The 21,786-nt window shown below is 39.1% G+C and overlaps 1 protein-coding gene and 1 non-coding gene across 2 annotated transcripts; both read left to right on the forward strand.

Annotated features, from left to right (window-relative positions):
- Nucleotides 1-1,753: 1,753 nt before the first annotated feature.
- Nucleotides 1,754-20,763, forward strand: pabir2 (PABIR family member 2). Its single transcript, XM_033974660.2, has 10 exons — nt 1,754-2,733; nt 3,609-3,687; nt 4,275-4,328; nt 15,272-15,315; nt 16,252-16,306; nt 17,136-17,237; nt 17,683-17,768; nt 18,233-18,297; nt 18,789-18,885; nt 19,234-20,763. Exons 1-10 carry the CDS (start codon nt 2,612-2,614, stop codon nt 19,364-19,366), a joined length of 837 nt encoding a protein of 278 aa, XP_033830551.1. The 5' UTR covers nt 1,754-2,611; the 3' UTR covers nt 19,367-20,763.
- Nucleotides 3,756-3,897, forward strand: LOC117378182 (small nucleolar RNA U109). The gene has a single exon (XR_004541988.1). It is a non-coding gene; the product is annotated as a small nucleolar RNA U109 (small nucleolar RNA).
- Nucleotides 20,764-21,786: the final 1,023 nt, after the last annotated feature.

Genomic DNA, 21,786 nt, shown 5'->3' on the forward strand with positions numbered 1-21,786 from the left:
GCATATATATTAAACTGATGTGTGTGTATATATATATATATATATATATATATATATATATATATATATATATATATATATATATATATATATATATATATATATATATATATATATATATATATATATATATATATATATATATATATATATATATATATATATATAAAAAATTGATGCTGCTTATCAAATGTTGGTGTTCAGATATAATCATTAGGTCAAGAGTGCCACTGCTGTACACTATTGTTGAAATATTGCATGCAACCAAACATTAAATCTATACACCATTCTGTTTTCATTTTGGTTTTATATTGCTGTTCATTTTCTGCCACATTTGATTATTCTTATGTAAACAGCAGAACCGAATTTAAGAACAGGTGAATGGGGTGAACATCTGTAATGGACAAACACGAAGAGTCCTAAGCAGGTCTTATTTATGCTGTGTTTTAACAATGTGCTTGTTTGGTCGTTTGCTTAAAGCCTGATCTAGGAAGCTAAGCGCGCTTGGTGCTGTAGTGGGACAGCAGTGGCTCTAGTGGAAACTCTTGTGTTCGGAGGCAAGACGCTTCACCCACATTACCTCGTCAATATAAATGTGGATAACAAAACAACCAAATCAAGGAAAAGGCATAAGATGTCTCTACTGGTTAGATGTCTAAAGTAAAGTGTCAATATTTTATTCTCAATTTGGAATATATTGAAGTGTGTATCTGTTTTATACAAGAATTCCCCAATATAAATGATTGAAAGATATGAAACATTACAAAATGTAGGCTAGTAGTCTATTTACCATAAATGAACACGTTTCCAGTCCCACTCTGTAAATAAGGATATTCATATTGAGGATGTCTCTTGTCGTCATTAGATCTATGGCTTTGTTTATATTTGTGGCAATTGCTTCTGTGAGTCTAGAAACCTTGAATATAGTAATAAGGATATTCATATTGAAGATGTCTCTTGTCGTCATTAGATCTATGGCTTTGTTTATATTTGTGGCAATTGCTTCTGTGAGTCTAGAAACCTTGAATATAGTTTGGGTATAGCTATTTCAAAATGGCTTGTAGACCTTATAAATATGATCAGTGAACACGTTAGGGCCTACATGTATGATGCATTGTTTCATTTTAAAATTACACTTCCATGCTTGTGAGTACACAAAACATGTGTGCACACGGTTAGTACATGTGTCTAGCTGCTTTAATAAGGCATCTTAGGTCATAGAGAAGAAGATCCAGTGGCCTAAAGGTTTATCCTAGAGCCACGGGAGGCAGAGCGGCGACCACACACCGGCAAACCGAGCTCTTTCATTGGACAGGTCAGCTAACACACAGGGGGTGTGAAGTTTGCTGCTAACTGCTAAGTATCCCTGATTATCTGGGCATTATCAGGACACGCTTCGGGGTAAGACATTGTCATTTCTATATAACTACTTGAAACACTTTGAAATAGTCTGTCACTGGAACAAAAGTGTTAAATAGCTATGTAAAAATTGTTTTTTGGATGGGTAGAAATAGTACGCGAGATTCGGCGCAATTGTGTTAAGGATGTCGTTTATCGTGCATTGATTATTATATACATGATTCAATAATAGAAACACACAGTTCTATGGTGATAATGAATCATTCTGAATATGTTTATTTTAATTTATTGCAAACGTTAACTTGATCGATTTATGTTTTTTTGTTTTGTCCCAATTCGGTCACCGTACTTAAGATGGCGCACCGGCTCACGCATGCGCAAGGTACTTTTCAGCGATACAAATCGGGCAGCGTCCAGGGAGTTATAATACATTCAGGTTAGCGCCGCAGATTGGGTAGTGACAGTTCTGTTCATTTTCCGCGGGGCAATACAGAACCAAAAAGACACGACTCTAACGTATAATTTTCAATATACGGGATTTTTGCCTCTAATTGGAGACTTGCGATGCAAACTGTGCGATGGATCATATAGAAGACCGCGAAACAGGCCAGGGGTATCAATGCTAACTTAGCTTACATTAGCTTTTGCTGGAACTGCTAGTGCACAGCATAACATAACAGTAGCTTCATTTAGCAGCTGTGTTGTGTTAGCAAGTGGGTTAACTCGCTTAATGGTGATTGCATGTGTGGCGTAGTAACGTTTAACGTCATCTACTTTTAATTTGAGACTGATGTTCATTTTGTATCCGGACTAAATTGGCACAAAGCTTTGCAGAAATAAGCGGCTAAAGTGCAGTGGTTGGCTGTGGATGGGTCCGAGTCACTCACGGGGAGATAGCTCACGTTTGCCAGGCATTGTGCGTTGTGTAGCAGGCTAAACGACTAAAGTAAAGTTAAAATACTTTTTTTATGTCACTGGCAATGCTGTTACCCACCTATTATAGTCGTTTATTTCTGTATAACATGCAAACCTCAGTTTTTCTCGTTGTTATGCTGTAAAAACAAAGTTAGGATTGTACAAACCAAGGGCCTCTCTGCCTGTGGGGTTGCGATAGCTGTGAATTTGGCTTAGCACACGTATGTATTCAAAGCATCTGAAGTAGAAAAAAACAGGGTATTTTATTGGAACAATGTAACAGCACGGAGCTAGTTGAGCGTTTTGATTGTAAAGTGGTGGAGGACACGGTCACAAAATGAGCAATTCTGTGATGCAACAAGAAAAGATGGAGCTTGATCTAGAAATCCCATCCGCGCTGGTGCAGACGGACGGACACCTGAGGAGATCCAACAGCGCTCCTATGATAAACGGACTAAGGTTGTTTACTTGACACATAACTATATTTAACGTTCAGGTTGTAATATCTGATCTATATTGGATTTTGTTGTTTGTGAAGAGGCAGTTCACAGTACTGGTGATAAAGATCATACGAGACTAGTTGTGTGGTTTGCATTGAAAATCATATGTGTATGTGTAAATCAGGTGCATTGAAGTAAAGTTGCCCCTGTATTTTACGTAAAGGAACTTAATGGTCACTAAGAACGCTCTATATTATTTTACCTTTTATAATCAATGAGGCGTGATAAACAAGCACTGGTTTCTGTGGCTTCAGTCAGTGTTTCTCAAACTGGAACTGGAACCACTGATGGTCCTCAAGTTCCAATCAGGTGTTTTTGAGCTGCTTCTCAGTATGTGGCTTTGCATAATTTTAATTTTATCCACTTTTTGTCCTTGTTTCGATAATCTCCCATTTAGAATTACAGTGTTAATTATGCAATCCACCTTTTAGACTGGCTCATAATATATGCTTAATTTAGATCTGGTGGTACTTGGAAAGCCAAATCTTTTCTTTGGTACTTTGTGTGAAAAGTTTTAGAGCCACTAACCTAAACAACAGCAAAACATTGGTGTAAATGAAAAACTTAGAAATTCAGATTGCAGCTGGACTATATGTTTCTTTGGTTGTATTGCCTAAGGATACATAAACAAACTATACTTTTAGTTTGTTAGGTCTTTTTTGTGGTTGTCATACCCTGACCTTCTTTTAATGCACCACATTAGAACATCTTAATTCACATTGTCTAATAGGGTACATTTTTTCCATCATTGAGTACCCTAAAAGTTATATACAACTGATAATTATTTATTAACTTTTTTTTTTAAACGTTTCTTGTTTTCAATTGTCATTGCAGTGATAACTCCCAGGTTTTCCAGAGAGAGGTGCTTCGAAGTAGAAGAAACAGCACCACAGTTGTCAACAGGCCGAACATGGTACTTTTATATTTACATTAACATCAAAGGGATCGTTTATGCTGATAAATAGAATCAAGAAAATACGTTTGCATGTTTTGGCTTTGGGCTCCTCTCCTTTTCTGTGGGAGTGGACACTTGAAACATGCTAGATTAAAACTTTGAAAGGAGTTATCAGGGCCACCAGTCTTCAAGCACAGGCTGAGTCGGTAGTATAAAACTCCTACATTCTTTTAGATGCAACAGTGGTTGGTGCTGTTGGGTGGAACTTTATCGTCACACTAGCAGTTTATTATTTATCTGTTTGGTTACGAGTGCATATTGATGAACATACATGATATGTATGTTGTAAACATGCCAGACTGTTAAGGAAAAAAGTCCCTCACCCCTTTTATTATAGTTCTTGTCACAATGTAATAACATGATCGTAAGGGTTAAGGTTAGGCTTAGATAAGTCTGCACAATTTAGGTACATTGAATAAAGGATAATGCAAAATATGGCGTTAACAAAATCACTTTATAACACAAATAACTTACTTAAATTCAGATGCACAGGGAAGAAGCTCAATACTACTTTATTAACTATATTTTGAAATGTCTCTGCTTAGGTCCCGTCGTCCCCCATCCGAGTACCAAGTACCAGACTTCACCAAATTAAACAGGTAAAACTCACTCATTTGGAGTTAAATATCGTTTTTTTTTTAAACGAGCATGTCAGACCACTGTCTCCCCCTATAGCAAGAGCTGTGTCTCAAAAACATGCCACACAAACTGTCTCTGGAGTTCACAGGGCCATTGGTCAACTAGATATGACCAACTGGTAATATCAGACTCCAATACCTGCTAAAAAAAAAGTATAATTATATATTTAGTTCGATCAAGTTCAGTTTTTGGAGGATATAAATAACTTAAAGGTGCACAATGTAACTCCACTGATGGGGTCTCCATGGAGATGTTATTGCCATGTCCACAGTATGGCATTAAACTCCGCTATCATGCATTTATTTCTTTTGTGTTTATTGTAAAGAAAATGGCTTGGAAAAACTTAGTCTGGTCACTTGCTGGTTTCAGTGGAGATAGACAAGTTCAATGCCATACTGTGAAACATTCTAGACAAAGCTCTATGACATCTTCAATTAGTTTATTTATTTATTTATTTATTTATTTATCTTTATTTATACAGGGGGACCCAATGAGAGCACTTGGGCTCTCTTTTTCATGGGTGCCCTGTTTAAAATACAACACAAACCGAAAAAACAATCAAAACAAATAAGTCCATAAAAAACATCAATAACAAGTGCAGGTGTGTGTATAAAAGTTTGTTATCAGATTATTAAATTGCAATTGTGTCACCAATGTGTCCAGTTTTGCTTTTCCTTGGAGCATATTCCATTTTTGTGAAGCAAAACAGCTAAAAGCCCTCTTTCCCATCTCAGTTCTGGTGTGGCTCGTCCTTAGCCTTATGCAGTCATGTGATCTGGTGTTAAATGTTCCGGTATCAATAATTAACAAGCAGGTGAGGTATTCTGGCAGTTTTTGAAGTAATCCCTTATAGATAAACTTAATGCAGTGCTGTTCTCTTCTAACAGACAGTGATGGCCAACCCACTTTTTCATAGAGCGTACAGTGATGAGTTACAAATCCATCACCTGTAACAAAGCGAAGGGCCGAGTGAAATAGTGGATCCAATGGTTTCAAAGCAGAGGCTGAAGTCTGCATATACACCACATCCCCATAATCCAATACGGACAGGAAGGTTGCTTGCACTATTTCTTTTCTGTAACTCATTGGGATACAATATTTGTTTCTGTAAAAAAAATTATAATTTAGATTTTAAACTATTACATAATTCTGAGATATGTTTTTTAAAGGACAAGTTTTCATCAAGCCAAAATCCAAGATATTTATAAGTGTCGACTCTTTCAATGGATGTACCATTTAGCGTGTAAAGGTTTGTAGCTTGCATGTTACTGAAATGTTTTTTAGAAAAAATCATATACTTGGTTTTACTTGCATTCAAAAACAGCTTAAAATTTATGAGGGAGTTTTGGATTTCATTAAAATCTTGCTGCACTTTTAAAAGTGCCTGATCAGCAGAAGGAGCAGTTGCATACAAAACAGCATCATCTGCATATAAATGTATGTGGCTTTCTTTTAAATTGTGACCAATAGAATTAATAAAAATAGTAAAAAAAAAAAGCCTAAAATTGAGCCTTGGGGCACTCCTTTATTTAAAGTAAAAAAATCTGATTTAAAACCATCGGCTACTACTGCCTGGGTTCTGTTTGAAAGATAATTTTGGAACCAGTTACATGTAGCATTGTCAAATCCAATCTGCTTCAGACGGTTCAGGAGGACTCCATGATCCACTGAATCGAAAGCTTTAGTTAAATCAATAAACAGAGCTACACAATCTTGTTTATCATCAAGGGCTGAGAAAATGTAATTTAAAACTTGTGTGGTTGCTGTGACAGTACTATGCCTTTTTCTGAAACCCGACTGATAAGACTTCAAAATGGAGAAATTATTTAAATAACCTGTAACTTGATTTGAAACTAACTTTTCTAAAACTTTTGCAAGACAAGGCAATTTAGATATTGGCCGGAAATTATTTACATTCTTAGTTGTCCCACCTTTATGTAAAGGCAAAACGTGCTGTTTTCCATAATTCCGGTATAATTGCCATTTGAATTGACAAATTAAAAATATGTAAAAGAGGTTGAATTAAATATGGGGCAGCTAATAAAAGACGTTTTGGATCGAGATCGTCAGCTCCCGTGGACTTCTTTGGGTCTATGGAGCAGAGAGCATTTAAGACCTCCATGTAACTGAAAGGTCTTAAAGAAAAAATGTGGTTATCTGTCCGAGGTTCAGATTCAACATAATCAACATCAGAAGGACCATCATTGTTCAACGTATCACATGCAGAGATAAAATGTCTATTGAGAGCATCACATATTTCCTCTTTAGAATTTATAATACCGGAATCTAATAAAATATCATTTGGTAAGGTATAATTGTTAGGTTCAGAGAGGGATCTGATTGTCCTCCAGAACTTAGTTGGATTTCCGTGGCTCTCTATCAATGCAGACATGAAGTAGGATGTTTTTGCCTTTCTAATTGCTGATAAACATTTATTTCTCTTCTGACGAAAACATGCCCAATCCAACTCAGACCTAGTTGTGTGAGCGGTTTTCCAGGCAGAATTTCTTTCTCTAATTAATTGTGCAGTTTCTGAATTGAACCAGGGATTATTACAATTTTTCATTCTAATTTTTCTTTTAGGCACATGCCGGTCTACAATTTCATTAAATGTATCAATAAAAAAGTTCAAGGCCATATCAGGGTCAAGGAATGCTGATGTTAACCCGATCTCACTGTAATATAGGTCAGAGATGAAGGCCTGCTCATTGAAATGTTTATATGATCTTCTACCTTTACACATGGATATGTCTTTTTCATTTTTGTATTTCGGATACATCCAATTGGACAATGGTCACTAAAATCAAGTGGAAAAACACCATTTGCCTCATAATTATGGGGTTTGTTTGTTAAGATTACATTAATGAGTGTGCCTTTATTCAAATTTGTAGGGTCAGGTCTAGTTGGATTAGAAATTAATTGTGTAAGATTTAGGCCATTGCATAGGTCTTTCAAAGTTTCGGACTCTTTCTCCAGCCAGTTAATATTTATATCACCCATTATCAGGGCCTTATAATTTTCCAGTTTAGAAAGCATCTTGAACAGATCATTAAGAGCATTTATAGGGGCTGAAGGGGCATGATAAATACAAGCAATAGACAATTTTTTTATCAGGAACATTTGCGTAACTAACAGACACAGATACTCAAAACATTTAGGCTTTGTACATGAGAATAGAAGATCCACAGACAGGTGATCTTTGACATAAATGGCAACGCCACCTCCTTTAGATTGCCTGTCACAGCGAAAAACATTATATTTTTCAATATTGATTTCCTTATCACTTATTTTATTTGATAACCAAGTTTCAGAAAATATAAATATATCTGGATCTGTTTGATCTGCCCAGACTTTAATGCAATCTAATTTAGACATAATACTACACACATTCATGTGAATAATTCCCAGTCCCTTCCTTGTTTTGAAGTTTTGCATACCAAATATGCCTATCTTTTTAGGGATAATAGCTTTATTTGTGTTTGATTGAGATTGATTTGACGCCTGAGAATTAGGTTTGTTATTATTAGTAGGCAAGGCAAGGCAAGGCAAGTTTTTGTATAGCACAATTCGTACACAAGGTAATTCAAAGTGCTTTACAGAATAAGAAAGACATTAAAATCACACAAATCAAACATAAATAATCACAAATAATCATCATAAAATCAACATTAAAAGAGAAGAGTGCAGAATAAAAACCTGTCAGTCATATGCACAGCTAAACAGAACTGTTTTGAGTCTGGATTTAAACATTGTCAAAGTAGAGGCCTGTCTCACATCTTCAGGAAGACTGTTCCAAGTTTTAGCTGCATAAAATTTAAACGCTGATTCCCCATGTTTAGTCCTGACTCTGGGCACCAGCAGGAGGCCGATCCCTGAAGTCCTCAAATTGCGAGATGGTTCATATGGCACTAACATGTCGGAGATATACTTTGGACTTAGGCCATGGAGAGACTTATACACAAGCAGAGCTGCTTTAAAAGTCTATTCTTTGAGCTACAGGAAGCCAGTGCAGAGACCTGAGCACAGGACTTATGTGCTCATACTTCCTGGTTCTAGTCAGGACCCGAGCAGCAGCATTCTGGATGTACTGCAGCTGTGTTAAGGCTCGTTTGGAGAGGCCAGTGAGCAGGCCGTTACAGTAGTCTAACCTACTGGAGACAAATGCATGGATAAGTCTCTCTAAGTCTGGCTTTGACAGTATACCTTTGATTTTTGCAATGTTTTTTAGGTGGTAAAAAGCTGCAGATGTTATTGATTTGATGTGGCTGTTAAAGTTCAAGTCTGAGTCCATTATTACCCCTAGATTTCTAGCCTGATTTGAAGGTTTTAGAGAGAGAGACTGGAGGTGACTGCTGACACTTTCTCTATGTTTCTGTGGGCCAAAGATGATAACTTCAGTCTTGTCTGAGTTTAGCTGGAGAAAGTTGTTTTGCATCCACACACTGATCTGTTGGATGCAGTGGCAGAGTGAATCCACTGGTCCATATTCACCTGCTGCTAGTGAGACATAGATCTGAGTGTCATCTGCATAGTTGTGGTAAGACACATTATTGCTGCGTATTAACTGGCCTAATGGCAGCATGTAGAGATTGAACAGCAGGGGTCCCAGGATTGAACCCTGGGGCACCCCACAGGTCAGGGACATTTTATCTGATATACATTTTCCAATTTCAACAAAGTACTCCCTGTTTTCTAAATAGGACTTGAACCAGTTTAGTGCCGTACCAGAGATGCCCACCCAGTCCCCTAGTCTCTGTAAGAGGATCCCATGATCAACAGTGTCAAAAGCAGCACTCAGATCTAACAGGATCAAGACTGAGACTTTGCCTGCATCAGTGTTCAGGCGGATGTCATTTGTCACCTTGATAAGAGCAGTCTCAGTGCTGTGGTGGGGTCTAAAACCTGATTGGAAAACATCAAAGGAGTTGTTCATTTCAAGGAAGTTAATAAGCTGTTGGTAAACAACTTTTTCAAGGACTTTGCCTAAAAATGGGCAGATTTGAGATTGGTCGATAATTGTTCAATATTGTGGCATCAAGACTGCTCTTCTTTAGGAGGAGGCTTGATAACCGCAGTTTTCAAAGCACTTGGGAATGTTCCAGATTGAAGTGACATATTAACTATGTGAGTGAGTGGTGACAGCAAACTGTTGAGCACAGACTTTAAAAATTTAGTGGGTAGCACATCGAGGCAGCATGTAGATGAACTCAGACTGGTGACAATCTCTTGGACAGTTTTATCAGTTACAGGTGTAAAGTGAGTCAGCTCTAAGTGTCTAGGTGGGTGCTGGGTTGTTATTTGTGTTGTGGAATTTATGGCATTTTTAATACCCTGAACCTTGTCATTAAAGAATACTGCAAACTCATTGCACTTAGATGTGGAAATTAGTTCTAACGGCAGTGGAGCTGGGGGGGTTTGTTAATCTGTTTACCGTTGCAAACAGGATACGGAGTTGTTACTACTACAACTTCCAATAATGTCAGAAAAATACCTTTGCCTTGTTCTACATAAACTGTGGTTGTACATGTGCATCTTTTCTCTGTAAATTTCATAATGAACCTGGAGCTTTGACTTGCGCCATTCCCGCTCGGCCCTCCGGCACTCCCTTTTCTGTGCCCTGACCGAGTCATCATTCCTCCATGGCGCTTTCTGCTTATCTTTAACCATTTTAAACCTTCATCGGAGGCAATGGTGTCCAGAACATTCAAAACACTCGAAGTTACAGAGTTCAACAAATCATCAACATCAGAACATGAGGCATTTTCAAAGTGTATCATTTCCATGAACAGTGCACCTGTTTTATCATTTATGTGTCTCCTTCGAAACAACAGCAGGACCAGCCGCTGGTTTGGGAATAACAGACAGGTCAAAGAAGACACAGAAATGATCAGACAGAGCAACATCCACCACATTGACATTTGAAATATTTACTCCTTTTGTAATGAGCAGGTCCAAGGTGTGTCCTCTGTTGTGGGTGGGCTCGCTGACATGCTGAGTCAGGCCAAAGGTTTCAAGGACAGAACTGAGCTCTTTAGCGTTCCTGTCAAACACATTATCCACATGTACATTAAAATCACCTGTAATGACTAAACCATCAAAGTCTGTGCATATGACTGAAAGCATCTCAGTAAAATCATCAATAAAACTCAGACAGTGCTGGGGAGGTTTGTATATGACTAAGTAGAGTATAGAGGGGGATTGTTTTAGCTCCATTTTGAATGAAACATACTCAAAAGATGAAAACACTTCCAAATGACAATCTGTGAGTAACTAAACTATCTCTAAAAAATGCGCACACACCTCCACCTTTTTGTTTACTCGTGTTTCAGATTCAAATTTGAAGTTGGGTGGAGTTGATTCCACTAGAATTGCATTACCTGTGTTTTTGTCGAGCCATGTTTCAGTTAAAAACATAAAGTCAAGACTAAAAGAAGAAATAAAATCATTAATTAAAAAGGACTTGTTACATAAAGATCTGACATTGAGCACAGCAAGTTTCAGATTAGTTTCAGTAGGAACTGGATGTTATCTTCTTACAGGGAATGTGAACTAAATGTCTCTGATTGGACAGTCTAACTGTCCTTCTGTTAATCAGTCTACGCGGTGTAACTGTAGATATAGCTCCATCACAGGGCCTCAGCATGATATTATCTTTATCATGACTGTATGTCCTGAGACAGCAGAGGCCCTGTGTGTCCTAGCTCTTGTTGATAACAGCTCTGGGGAAGGGCGAGGAGGGGGGAGTTTGGGTGAGGGACCAGGTGAATGAGCAGGGGGGAGTTTGGGTGAGGGACCAGGTGAGGGCCGAGGAGGCGGAGCAGGGGGGAGTTTGCGTGAAAGCGAGGGGGGATAGGGTGGGTACGGGGAAGAGTTCAGCATAGTTTGATGCCAGAACTCTTGATCGCTCTATATTAGGTGTGAGAGGAGCCATCTTAATTCCTGATCTGATGAGACTTTCTAGATGGTCGGGAAGGGCCATAGGTGAAGGTGGGGAGGAAAAGGAGAGTGAGGAGTCCCTAGAGGGAGTGGATGTAGCAAAGGGGACCCAGGGTTGGTCTGTGGGCAGGGGTGACTTGTTCTCTTGGGGAGGTGGTGGTGCAGCTGAATCCTTCGCTGGGGGAGATGGTTGTGCTGCTGGTGGTGACTCCTTCGCTGGGGGAGGTGGTGGTTGTAGTTGTGGTGCTGCTGGTGGTGCTGACACATTGGCTTGGTCTGTGGTTGGTGCAGCAGGAATGCTTCTCTCATTCCTCTTTTCTCTCACTGGCCCAGGACCCTGTCCAGGCCGGTTTCTCAGAGCGTGGAGGAGGTTATCCGTCAACACTCTTACTCCACCTCTGCTCAGGTGCGGGCCATTTCCCTTGAACAGGTCCTCTCGTTTCCAGAAAAGATCAAAGTTCTCAATGTAGTGCAGTCCTCTGGCTGCACATTCGTTGAACAGCCATGTGTTCAGCTGAAGCAGCCGGGTAAATTTGTTCATCTTCCTTCTGTCTATGGTAGGAAGAGGTCCACTGATGAAAGTCTTAACCTCCACTTTATCAAGCTCCTCAAATAATTCAATGAAATGCTTTTTCAAGATTTCAGTTTCATTCATTCTGGTGTCAACTGCACCCACGTGCACAATCAGCTGTTTAGCTCCTTGGTGTGTTGACAAAACTTTTGGGAGGAGTTTTGTAATCTCAGAGACAGTGTGACTGGGGTACGAGCAAGTTTGGATTCCTCTGTGAGTCACATCTCTGATAGCACCGTCTCCTAGCAGCAGCGTATCTCTGACCTTGACGTTTGGCACAGACCGCCTGTCTGCCGCCGCTCTTTTGCCAACTTCATTGCTCTTGTTTTGCGACAAAAATCCATTTTCTGTTTGTATATTAACATCAACATCAGTCTGTGACAGTGGTAAAAGTCTGTTTGTAAGTTGTATTTTGGGTGATGTAACTATATTAGCATTGTCTCTTATCACTTGTCGCGTTGGCTTGAAATTCTTGTCTTTACAAAGTTTTGGAAAAGACACCGTATCACTCAGGTTTAAGTTGAAAGTAGCAGATTTTTCACTCTCTTCTCTGAAAGTAACTGTGGGTTGCTTACCACTGGAGGTCACAGGAAGCGTTTGGTGAAGTCCTTTTCAGATTCTAAAACAAATATCCGTGCTTGTAGCTCAATAATTTGTTGTTGATAGTTCCGACAGCGTTCGCAGAAAGAATTCCTTTTGTTTCTTCCCGCGGACATGTTGCTGGCTCGTCAAAAATTTTGTTTAAAAAAAAAAAAGTGAAAATGGTTTAAAAATCTTTGTCTACTTAAGAGAAAATCATAACTAAACAAATCTCCCAGCAATGGAAGAGGTAAAATTATTTAAAAAGCAAAGTAAGGAGGAAGCAGCAGGAGCAAGCAAGGTTTGCGTCTGCACTCTTCAGAAGCAGGAAGCTATAGTAATATTGATGTCAACCAAGTTACACGACCTCCGATAATTTCTTTCATTTCTACGAGATATTCTACGTGAAATATGCACATTAATGTGTTTTAATGCGGAATCTAAACCGGGGGGTGCTGGTTTTGTCAAAGAGTCACCTGAGACGCTCTTTACCCTATGCGTAAGTAGTCATTCAGTAGGTCTGATAGGTGCAGACTCCAGCGTTAGTTTGATATTGTCACTCAGCAGTTTTTTCCCAGTTCTATTTAAATGAATTCCATCGTGGGCAAAGAGATTATTCCTCTTCCAAAATCCACAAAAATTATCCACAAAAGGAATTCCAAGAGCACTGCAATAACCCTTCAGCCAGACATGAAGTTGGTGCATCCAACTAAACTTCATGTCACCGAAACTAGGAGATGGAATTGGACCTGATATTACGCATTGTTTTCCCGACTTCAGCACCGTGTCTATAAGCGATTTGAAATCATTTTCCAACACCTCAGACTGTTGTAATTTAATGTCATTGGAGCCAATGTGCACTATCACTGTGGATGTGTCCGCACAACTGGACAGTGTGTCTGTGAGTATGGTGTTTATATGTGATACCTGAGCTCCAGGGTGGCACTCGGTTTCAGCTCGTGGGATGGCAACATCACGTACCATAGACGAACCGATGAGTAGCCGTGGGCAGGTCTTATCCCGTGATGGACGCCGCTCCCTTACCAATCGAGCCTGAGCTGATTGATGATTTTGTCTTAATGCTGTGGGAGCCGCTGTGACGTCCCGTGAGGATCTAAGAGTAGCTGGCAGCTCTTGACTGTGACTTGATAAACATGGAAAGTCATCCAGGTCAAGAATATTAAATCTGTATGATAGCTCCAAAGGCTGCTTCTGGTTTGTATTTGCATACAGAAGTGAGCACTTTTGTTTACTATTCTTAACAAGAGACCAGCTGTGTGAGGGAGTAGAAGAAGTTGGACCTTTTAGCTCAGCTGCACCAAGACAGCCGCAGATGTCATGCCGAACACTGGCAGAGGTTGGCTCCCTGCACCCCTCATCAGCAGGAGCGGAGTTTACACTGGGAACAGCTACGGTCGCATCAAGTTCATTTATGGGGACGGAGATGGACTTGGATTTTCCCACTGTCACCACCGAGTCAAGGAGTTGATCATGAGAATGACTCTGTGTTTGAGTCAGTAAGGAGATTCGATTCTCTAACTCCGTCATCCTCGCTTCCAAATGTAGACAGCGGTCACAATGCGTCAAGCTGGCGAGTGACGCCATACTGTAAAGGAAGTTAAAACTCAAGCAGTAAAAAGATCAGATGTAAAATCCATAACCATTTCACGGATGTGATCAGATCCGTATTAAAAACGTTTTCCAAAACTTACACACAGCGGATCGACACGCTCCACCCTCGCCAGCAGGTAAGTGTTGCGGGTTAAAAACGTCAAATCTGGGTATCCAGCGGTAAGAATAATTATCCATCCATCCATTTTCTTCCGCTTATCCGAGGCCGGGTCGCGAGGGCAGCAGTCTAAGCAGGGACTCCCAGACTTCCCTCACCCCAGACATGTCCTCCAGCTCCTCCGGTGGGACCCCAAGGCGTTCCCAGGCCAGCCGAGAGACATAGTTCCTCCAGCGTGTCCTGGGTCTTCCCCGGGGACTCCTCCCAGTGGGCCATGCCCAGAACACCTCCCTAGGGAGGCGTCCAGGAGGCATCCTGAGCAGATGCCCGAGCCACGTCAACTGGTTCCTCTCGACGTGTAGGAGCAGCGGCTCTACTCCGAGCTCCTCCCGTGTGACCGAGCTCCTCACCCTATCCCTAAGGGTGCGCCCGGCCACCCTGTGGAGGAAACCCATTTCAGCTGCTTGTATCCGCGACCTTGTCCTTTCGGTCATTACCCAGAGCTCATGACCATAGGTGAGGGTAGGAACGTAGATTGACCGGTAAATCGAGAGCTTTGCCTTTGGGCTCAGCTCCTTCTTTCCCACAACGGACCGATACAGCGACCGCATCACTGCAGACGCTGCACCGATCCGCCTGTCAATCTCACGCTCCATCCTTCCCTCACTCGTGAACAAGAACCCGAGATACTTGAACTCCTCCACTTGAGGCAGAGACTCACCACCCACCCGGAGAGGGCAAGCCACCTTTTTCCGGTCGAGAACCATGGCCTCGGATTTGGAGGAGCTGGTTCTCATCCCAGCCGCTTCACACTCTAAAAATAATAATAAGAATAAGAATAATTAATCCAGATTTAAAAAAAACAGAGTTAAGAACCGCAACAATCTTTGTCGGATTTTAAAGTGTCTTTAAAATCAAGATAATAAACTTTGTCTCGATCTCCCTGGCAGCAAAAGACGCCAACGCATGCGTAGATGAGCTGATAACTACATAAATGGAAAAGTTACATAGGCGCCTTTTACCATAAATTTTATGTATTTTGTATTGTTTTAACTGTGTAAATGTATGTTATTTGTCTGTGTCTTTAGGAGGAAGGGGTGGATGTCATGAACAGAGAAACTGCTCATGAACGGTGAGTTGTTCAGATGTTACGTTGTTAAAATGTTACATTTCAAGCCTGCCACACATTTGGGATCCAATTTTCTTTTTCCTAACTTCAGATAGGTGTGACCCTATTTAAGATTCTCTGATTTTTAAGGTGCCAAGTTCCCCGTGTGTAGTGTCCGAGCGACTTTGAGGTGCTCTTTCATATTGTAAATCCGTAACCAGGCTCAAGATACAAGCTCATGAAATGGCGAAAATAAGTAATTACACCCAGTCACAGCGCTATTATCCAGTTCAAAGCATTGTTTAAAAAGTAAAAAGGCGAGAGTAGTTCCTCACGTGTGTCTGTTTACATCCATACAGCAAGAATCGGGGTGAAGCGGATGCAGATTACCAATAATGACTCTGCTTTTTAATGCACAGAAGGCTGGTGATAAATGACACAAGAAGAATTTATCTGCACTACTGTGCCACATTTCACAAATGGTGTCAAAACAAGTTAACATGAAATGGTGGTGTGGTGTGCGGCCTCTTCATTGCTTCATTGCTCTCACTGCAGGTTTTGAGCTCTGAGATTTAAAATCTCATCCAATTCTTTGTGTCTGTGGACTGAAAAGGTGGAAAAAACATAAAAAATGGGGGAAAAAATCGAATTTGAGTAAAGGTTCGCATTTCAAACATGTTCAGAAGCCTCACCAGTTGAGAGACGACTGAAATCAAACTTTATTCCCCGTTTAATCAATTCCATATAAACTTAATATAAATGATAAACAATATGAGAGTTTGTAGACGTCTATATTATAGAGTTGGCAAGTTTCCTATATAAGGCCATGGATATTTAGTTTTCTGCAAAGGTAAATCTTGCAGGCTTGCTGCATAAAATGCACTGAAAAATCTGAAATTATCTGTGTAAGTCCTTGTATAATTGTGTTTATATATGTTGTCTCGTTCTTTCCTTTAACAGTGAAGTCCAAGCAGCAATGCAAATGAGCCAGTCCTGGGAAGAAAGCCTCAGTTTGGTAAATCGCCATATTATCTTTTATTTTCTCCCATAACCTTGACTGTTTTGCATGTTTGGCCTCAGATTGTGATGTCCTCTCCTCTTTTCTGTGGGAGGAGCATGAAAACATGCTAGATTAAAATGTAAACAATACAAAGACATTATCAGGGCCACCAGTCCTCAAGTACAGGCTGAATCAGTAGTATAATACTCTTACACTTACACCTGCATTCCAGACAAATACAATATTACAATTTTTGTCTTCAGAGGGTTACCGTTGAATTTACTTGGATGGCTAATGCTAAACCGAAAGCTAAAGAAATGTAAAAGTTACAAAATATCTCTTACATGTTAAATAATAATAGTATATTAGTATATTGTTAGATTCAACCTGTGTCAAATGTTTACATTGTTTATGTGGTGGTTAAACCACTCAGATCCACTTTTTGTGATGATTATCATTGCTGTATTACATCAGAGTTTAAATGTATGTGAAATGGGAGTCCCTCTATCATCTCCCATTTCACAAGTAGGAATTCCTAGTTTGAGCGGCGTTCTAGGGAAAGTCTGTGATAAGAATAATCTCAGTTACCAATTTCCTGGAACACATCATAAACCCGGACTAAACATTGACTAAACCCAGACTTTATTTGGCGGGCTAGACGGAGAACTAAACCAGAAATAAGAGTGTGGACCTAAGGGTTGGAGGTACCAGTACAACTAGAGGACTACTAAGAACTGTAATCCAGGATTTGAACTGGGGACCTAAACCAGACACTCAAATAAAACCAGCATGATATGTACTATTTATTTATACTAAAAACAGCATGTATGTTTCTTGTTTCCAGAGCGACAATGATTTGGAGAAGTCTGCCTCATCTTCTCCCAAAAGGATCGACTTTGTTCCCGTTTCCCCAGCTCCTTCCCCCACACGAGGCATTGGAAAAAAGGTGCAGTTGTCCTCTAGAATTACAAATTGAGGGTGATTGAATAAAGCAGCTAATTGTAAAAGCATGCAATTTGATTTAAAAGGGAAGAGGAGTCCATTGAAACTAATTGCTGTAATAAGGAATGTGAATGGGAGGAGGTTTGTTAGCTTTTGCTGTAGTGTATTGCTTAGACCTTAGTCTTGTTTTGGAACTGTTAAGGTTCTCCTTTTTTTGTTTTTAGTTCTAGTCCAATTTGAGTCCAAATGTAAATCTGGGCTGGTCGTGTTCTAGTACTGGTTAAATCTAGTCCAGAAGTTTCAGGTTTTTGAGTTTAGTCCCAATTTTGTTGGTGATTGTGCAAGTGTGAATGCACGCTAAGACTTAAATTTGGTTTAGTCTGGGTTTAGAGATCTAATCCTGGTTTATGTAATCTGTGTTCATGTTTTTTCCCTTTCTCTCTGAGCAGCAGTGTTTTTCTCCTTCACTACAAATCCTCGTGAGCAGCAACGGTCTGACACCAAGCCCCATCCCCAGCCCAACAAGAAGATTCAGGTAAAAACACCGTTATAGCTACAGATTACTGCCTCACTCTTCTAATAGAGACTTATTTTGGGCTTCTACTTCAAATGCATCTTTCCAACAAAACTGAAAAAATACCAGAAATTATTTCTGCATAAATAAGACTGACTGAAGACTTTGTATTTTTCCATTTCTGAAAATAATTCATAATGATTATTTTAGAAGACAACTGTGGTTGTTCATAGACATTTATTATTTTTTAGATTTTTTTTTTTTTCATCAAAATTGTGGTACCCGTGGTTTCCACGGTTGACACATAAATTACCAATTAAAAACTAAATATATCTTTTGAATGGGCAAAAGTCCTAAAAATATCACTTACACACAGGAAGCTTAATCCCATGAATACTGGTAATTTTATTATACTTGCTCCTCTTGTACAAAAACACATTTTGAAAGATGAATCAGCTTTCTGTTTTGTTTTTTTTTGTTTTTAGTCGAAGAAGTCAAAGCCCAATCAACTGCATCAGACCGGGCATTCTGGGGCCATTAAAACGCAAAGGTAGCATTCATTTCAGTATTTTCAGTATTGAAAATCAGATACAAGTTGATACTAAAACTAGTATTGAAACTAGATACTCATTTGAACAAGTATTGCTACTAAAAAAAGTCACATTCACAGGGCAGAAATGAACCTTTCTTGAATAGCTTTAGAATGATCTTATGCTGTATGAGAACAAGTATAAGACCACATGGACTAGTATTTGCCCATGGAGCACTATGGAACCTACATGGATATAAGGCCACATGGGGATAAAAAAGAAAGTACCATGATTTAATGTTGAAAATGACATTCTATTAAAGTGTTTTTAATTATCATTGAGGTGTCTGGAATCTATATTGAGTATTGAATGTATTCCTTAGTATCGAAGTAGAGTTTGAAATTTTAGTATCATGATAACACTAGTACTATTATTTTTGCCTTGTCGTCCATTTTAGACATCCACTCATTTTGTTACTTACTTAATGGTTTATAATTGAATCTTTCTGCAGGTGAAATGGAAACAGAGAGTCAACCCAAAAGACTGTTCCAGGGCACGACCACAATGCTCTCTTCCGATGTATCTAACCATTCTGACCTCAGTTCCTGGTAAAAACTGGTTTAAAAACACAAATACAAACTTCCTCCTTCTGTAGATACTTAATGACGAACAGCCTGTATAATGGGCAGATCTGCTGAATCTGTTAAAAGACCATGCATTTCTGTGATTGGTCAATCTGCCCATTGAAACTCGGGTAGATGGGAAAGCTTTTCCAAAAGCATGTGGTCTTATCTTGACCAAGCATGTGCGCTGCCAAAATCAGTCTATTGCGAAAATGTGTGAAGCTTCTACAGCTACTGAAAATAATGTAACCTTTTAACTTGCGGATAAATAAAATTCACTATCATCAGATGTTTTTTAAATTTGACTTCTTGTGTCTTTCTATCTCTCTTCAGTCACTCTCCGGATCTGTTGGATGGCAGTCTGAGCAGTGTGGGCTCCTCCACAGACTCCCCGGGCAAAATGGAAGGAGTCTCCTCTTCTAGCAACTCCCCCTTCACCTCCCTCCAAGACCTGTCTCCCAAATGAACCCCCAAATGAGCCCCACAGACACTAATCCATACCCCTCTGCTCCTCCTCCTCCTCCTCTGCACCTCCTCTGTTCCTCTTTATCTGCTGCCCCTCCTCTGTTCCTCCTCTTCTCCTTCTCTCCTCCTCTGCTCTTCCTATCATCCATTTCTCTGTATTGGACACTCAAATTTTAAGTGCACTACCTACCAGTCAAAAGTTTGGACACATTTTTCATTTAATGCTTATTCTTTATTTTCATTACTGTTTTACATTATAGCTTCTCACTGAAGGCATTGAAACTATGAATGAACACATGAATCTTAAATGTGCTGTACCTGATATTTACTTAAAAAAATGAAAAACAGAACTAGTTTTATTTAAACGGTTTGCAGCATTCACTTGCCTTACCCCACCACGATGACTTTATAAACAATTTTTTACAACTTTTAGAGACCAGAGTGGGGGTTTACCATCGTGGTAAAGCTAACAATTAGCATGCTAAAGCACACTTCCTGATTATTGGACAATAAAATGCTTGCTAATGAAATACAGACAGCACACAGCAGACCTATTTTGACCTTGAGAGCTGCTTATACAATTTATCTGTAGTGGAGCAAGACATTTTGCTCATGGGGAAAAATTCAGGTACAGGCCCTTTAAATATAAAACATATTTAGAGTTATTTAACATTTCTTTCTTTGCTACACAACTCTATACATCTTGTTTTATATTTTTGATTACTTCAGTTTGTATCTATCAAAAGGTAATGAGTAGTAAACCTAAAGAAAAAACTTTGAGAAGGTGTGTCCAAACTTTTGATTGGTATTGTAGATTCGGGGACTTGAATCTTGCTTTTTGGGAGGGTCTTGAAATGCCTTTGTGGATATAGTTGTTCAAATTTTGCTTGGACGACACATTGTGTGCACCTGCTGCTATTCGGAGATACTTTGACGGTGCAAGTTTGGATATTTCAAACTAAATGGAAAAAGGAGATGGAATACAAGCACTGGACAATTTGAAAAAGGACTAATTGTACATTTTTTCTTTTTTTTTTCTTTTGACATTTGTAAGAAAAGATTTAACTTATTGTTTTGATGCCATGTTTGTAATTATGTACATAGAATATATAAAGTTAGTTTTATGTTTGTGTGGTGAAAGTGGGCAATAGTCTACTGCTACTATTACTGCTACTACTACTACTATGGATGTCTCCTTAGTGTTTTACTGTGTTGAAGACAAAATGTTAGATACAAAAATGGCTGTAAACTGTGGTTCAACTTCCTATATCCCTGAATAACTTGCTGCAAATGAGACTGAAAGGTTACAGTGGTTGGTAATTGGCTTGTTGATGTTAAGACTAAGCTAGATGAAGTGAAAATGACATTTATCAGTAAAAAGGCATTTGCATACTTTGATCTTGTTTATGTGTGTACATTATTTTTACACCCACGGTACCAGTGTTTTCGACCAGTACTTGAAGGCGCCCTATGTAACATTTCTGGTGGAATGTCTGCTACGTGCTTGCCTCCATGGATATGTTATTGTTTTGCCTGGAATGCTCCACAACATGATATTTAACTTATCACAAACTGCAGAACATTCCATGCAGAGCACATGGGGAACACTCCACCAGAAAAGTTACATTTTGCACCTTTAAACAGAAGGCATTTACAACTTTGTCTAGAATGTCATGATTTTAGATGGGGACAGAGGGCCTATATAAGTTTATTGCAGATTCACTGTTGAAAGAAATATAACTAAAAATCCACATGTTGATCTTTCTCACTGTCAGAGATTGTGTTCAATTCATGGCTTAAAGTTTCAATTGATGGTTTTGTGTTTGAAAAATGCCACCACTTTATAAAGCTGACAAAAATATTTCACATTTGTGTTGAAAGCGAAAACTGGACTTTTTGCAAGTTTTGTTACATTTGGATAGGCTCAATATTTATGGAGATATTCATCATAAAACAGGTAAACAAAACTGCATTTTGACAGTTTAAAGACAAATTCTACCATGGAACTCTGACCCGCTATGGTAAACTATGGGCAGTTTAGTTAAAATATCATTTATTAATCCTTAAACGTTACTGTTCCTGTCTGCCTCTACAAAATGGAAAGTGCAAATCCACAACTAGATATGTTCATTTAATTATTGAGAAATTCCACTTAAAACAATTTAAATTCTGACATCTTCACTACTCTGGCCTGATTTTGTCCTGGAAATGACCTGGTTTGATACTGATTTGTTATTTGATCCTAGTTTCATTCTCATTCCTTAGTAGACCTTACTTAGCCCATTTTCAGATCATTTTTGTTCTAAACATGCAATTACTTGGAAAGCCCTATATCTTCTAAGATGGTATTTGGTGTGAAAACTTGCAATGTTTTTTTCTCATGGCAAATACTTTAAACAAATAAGATTTAAAAGGTTACTT

Source organism: Periophthalmus magnuspinnatus, chromosome 10 (genome assembly GCF_009829125.3).
Source record: "Periophthalmus magnuspinnatus isolate fPerMag1 chromosome 10, fPerMag1.2.pri, whole genome shotgun sequence".
Lineage (NCBI taxonomy): Eukaryota > Metazoa > Chordata > Actinopteri > Gobiiformes > Gobiidae > Periophthalmus > Periophthalmus magnuspinnatus.

Excerpts from the sequence above, each read along its gene's own strand:
- pabir2 (XM_033974660.2), top strand. The coding sequence starts at position 2,612 with ATGAGCAATTCTGTGATGCAACAAGAAAAGATGGAGCTTGATCTAGAA. Across the intron at positions 4,329-15,271 it reads GACTTCACCAAATTAAACAG|GAGGAAGGGGTGGATGTCAT; the intron begins GTAAAACTCACT and ends CTGTGTCTTTAG. Across the intron at positions 18,298-18,788 it reads GGGGCCATTAAAACGCAAAG|GTGAAATGGAAACAGAGAGT; the intron begins GTAGCATTCATT and ends ATCTTTCTGCAG.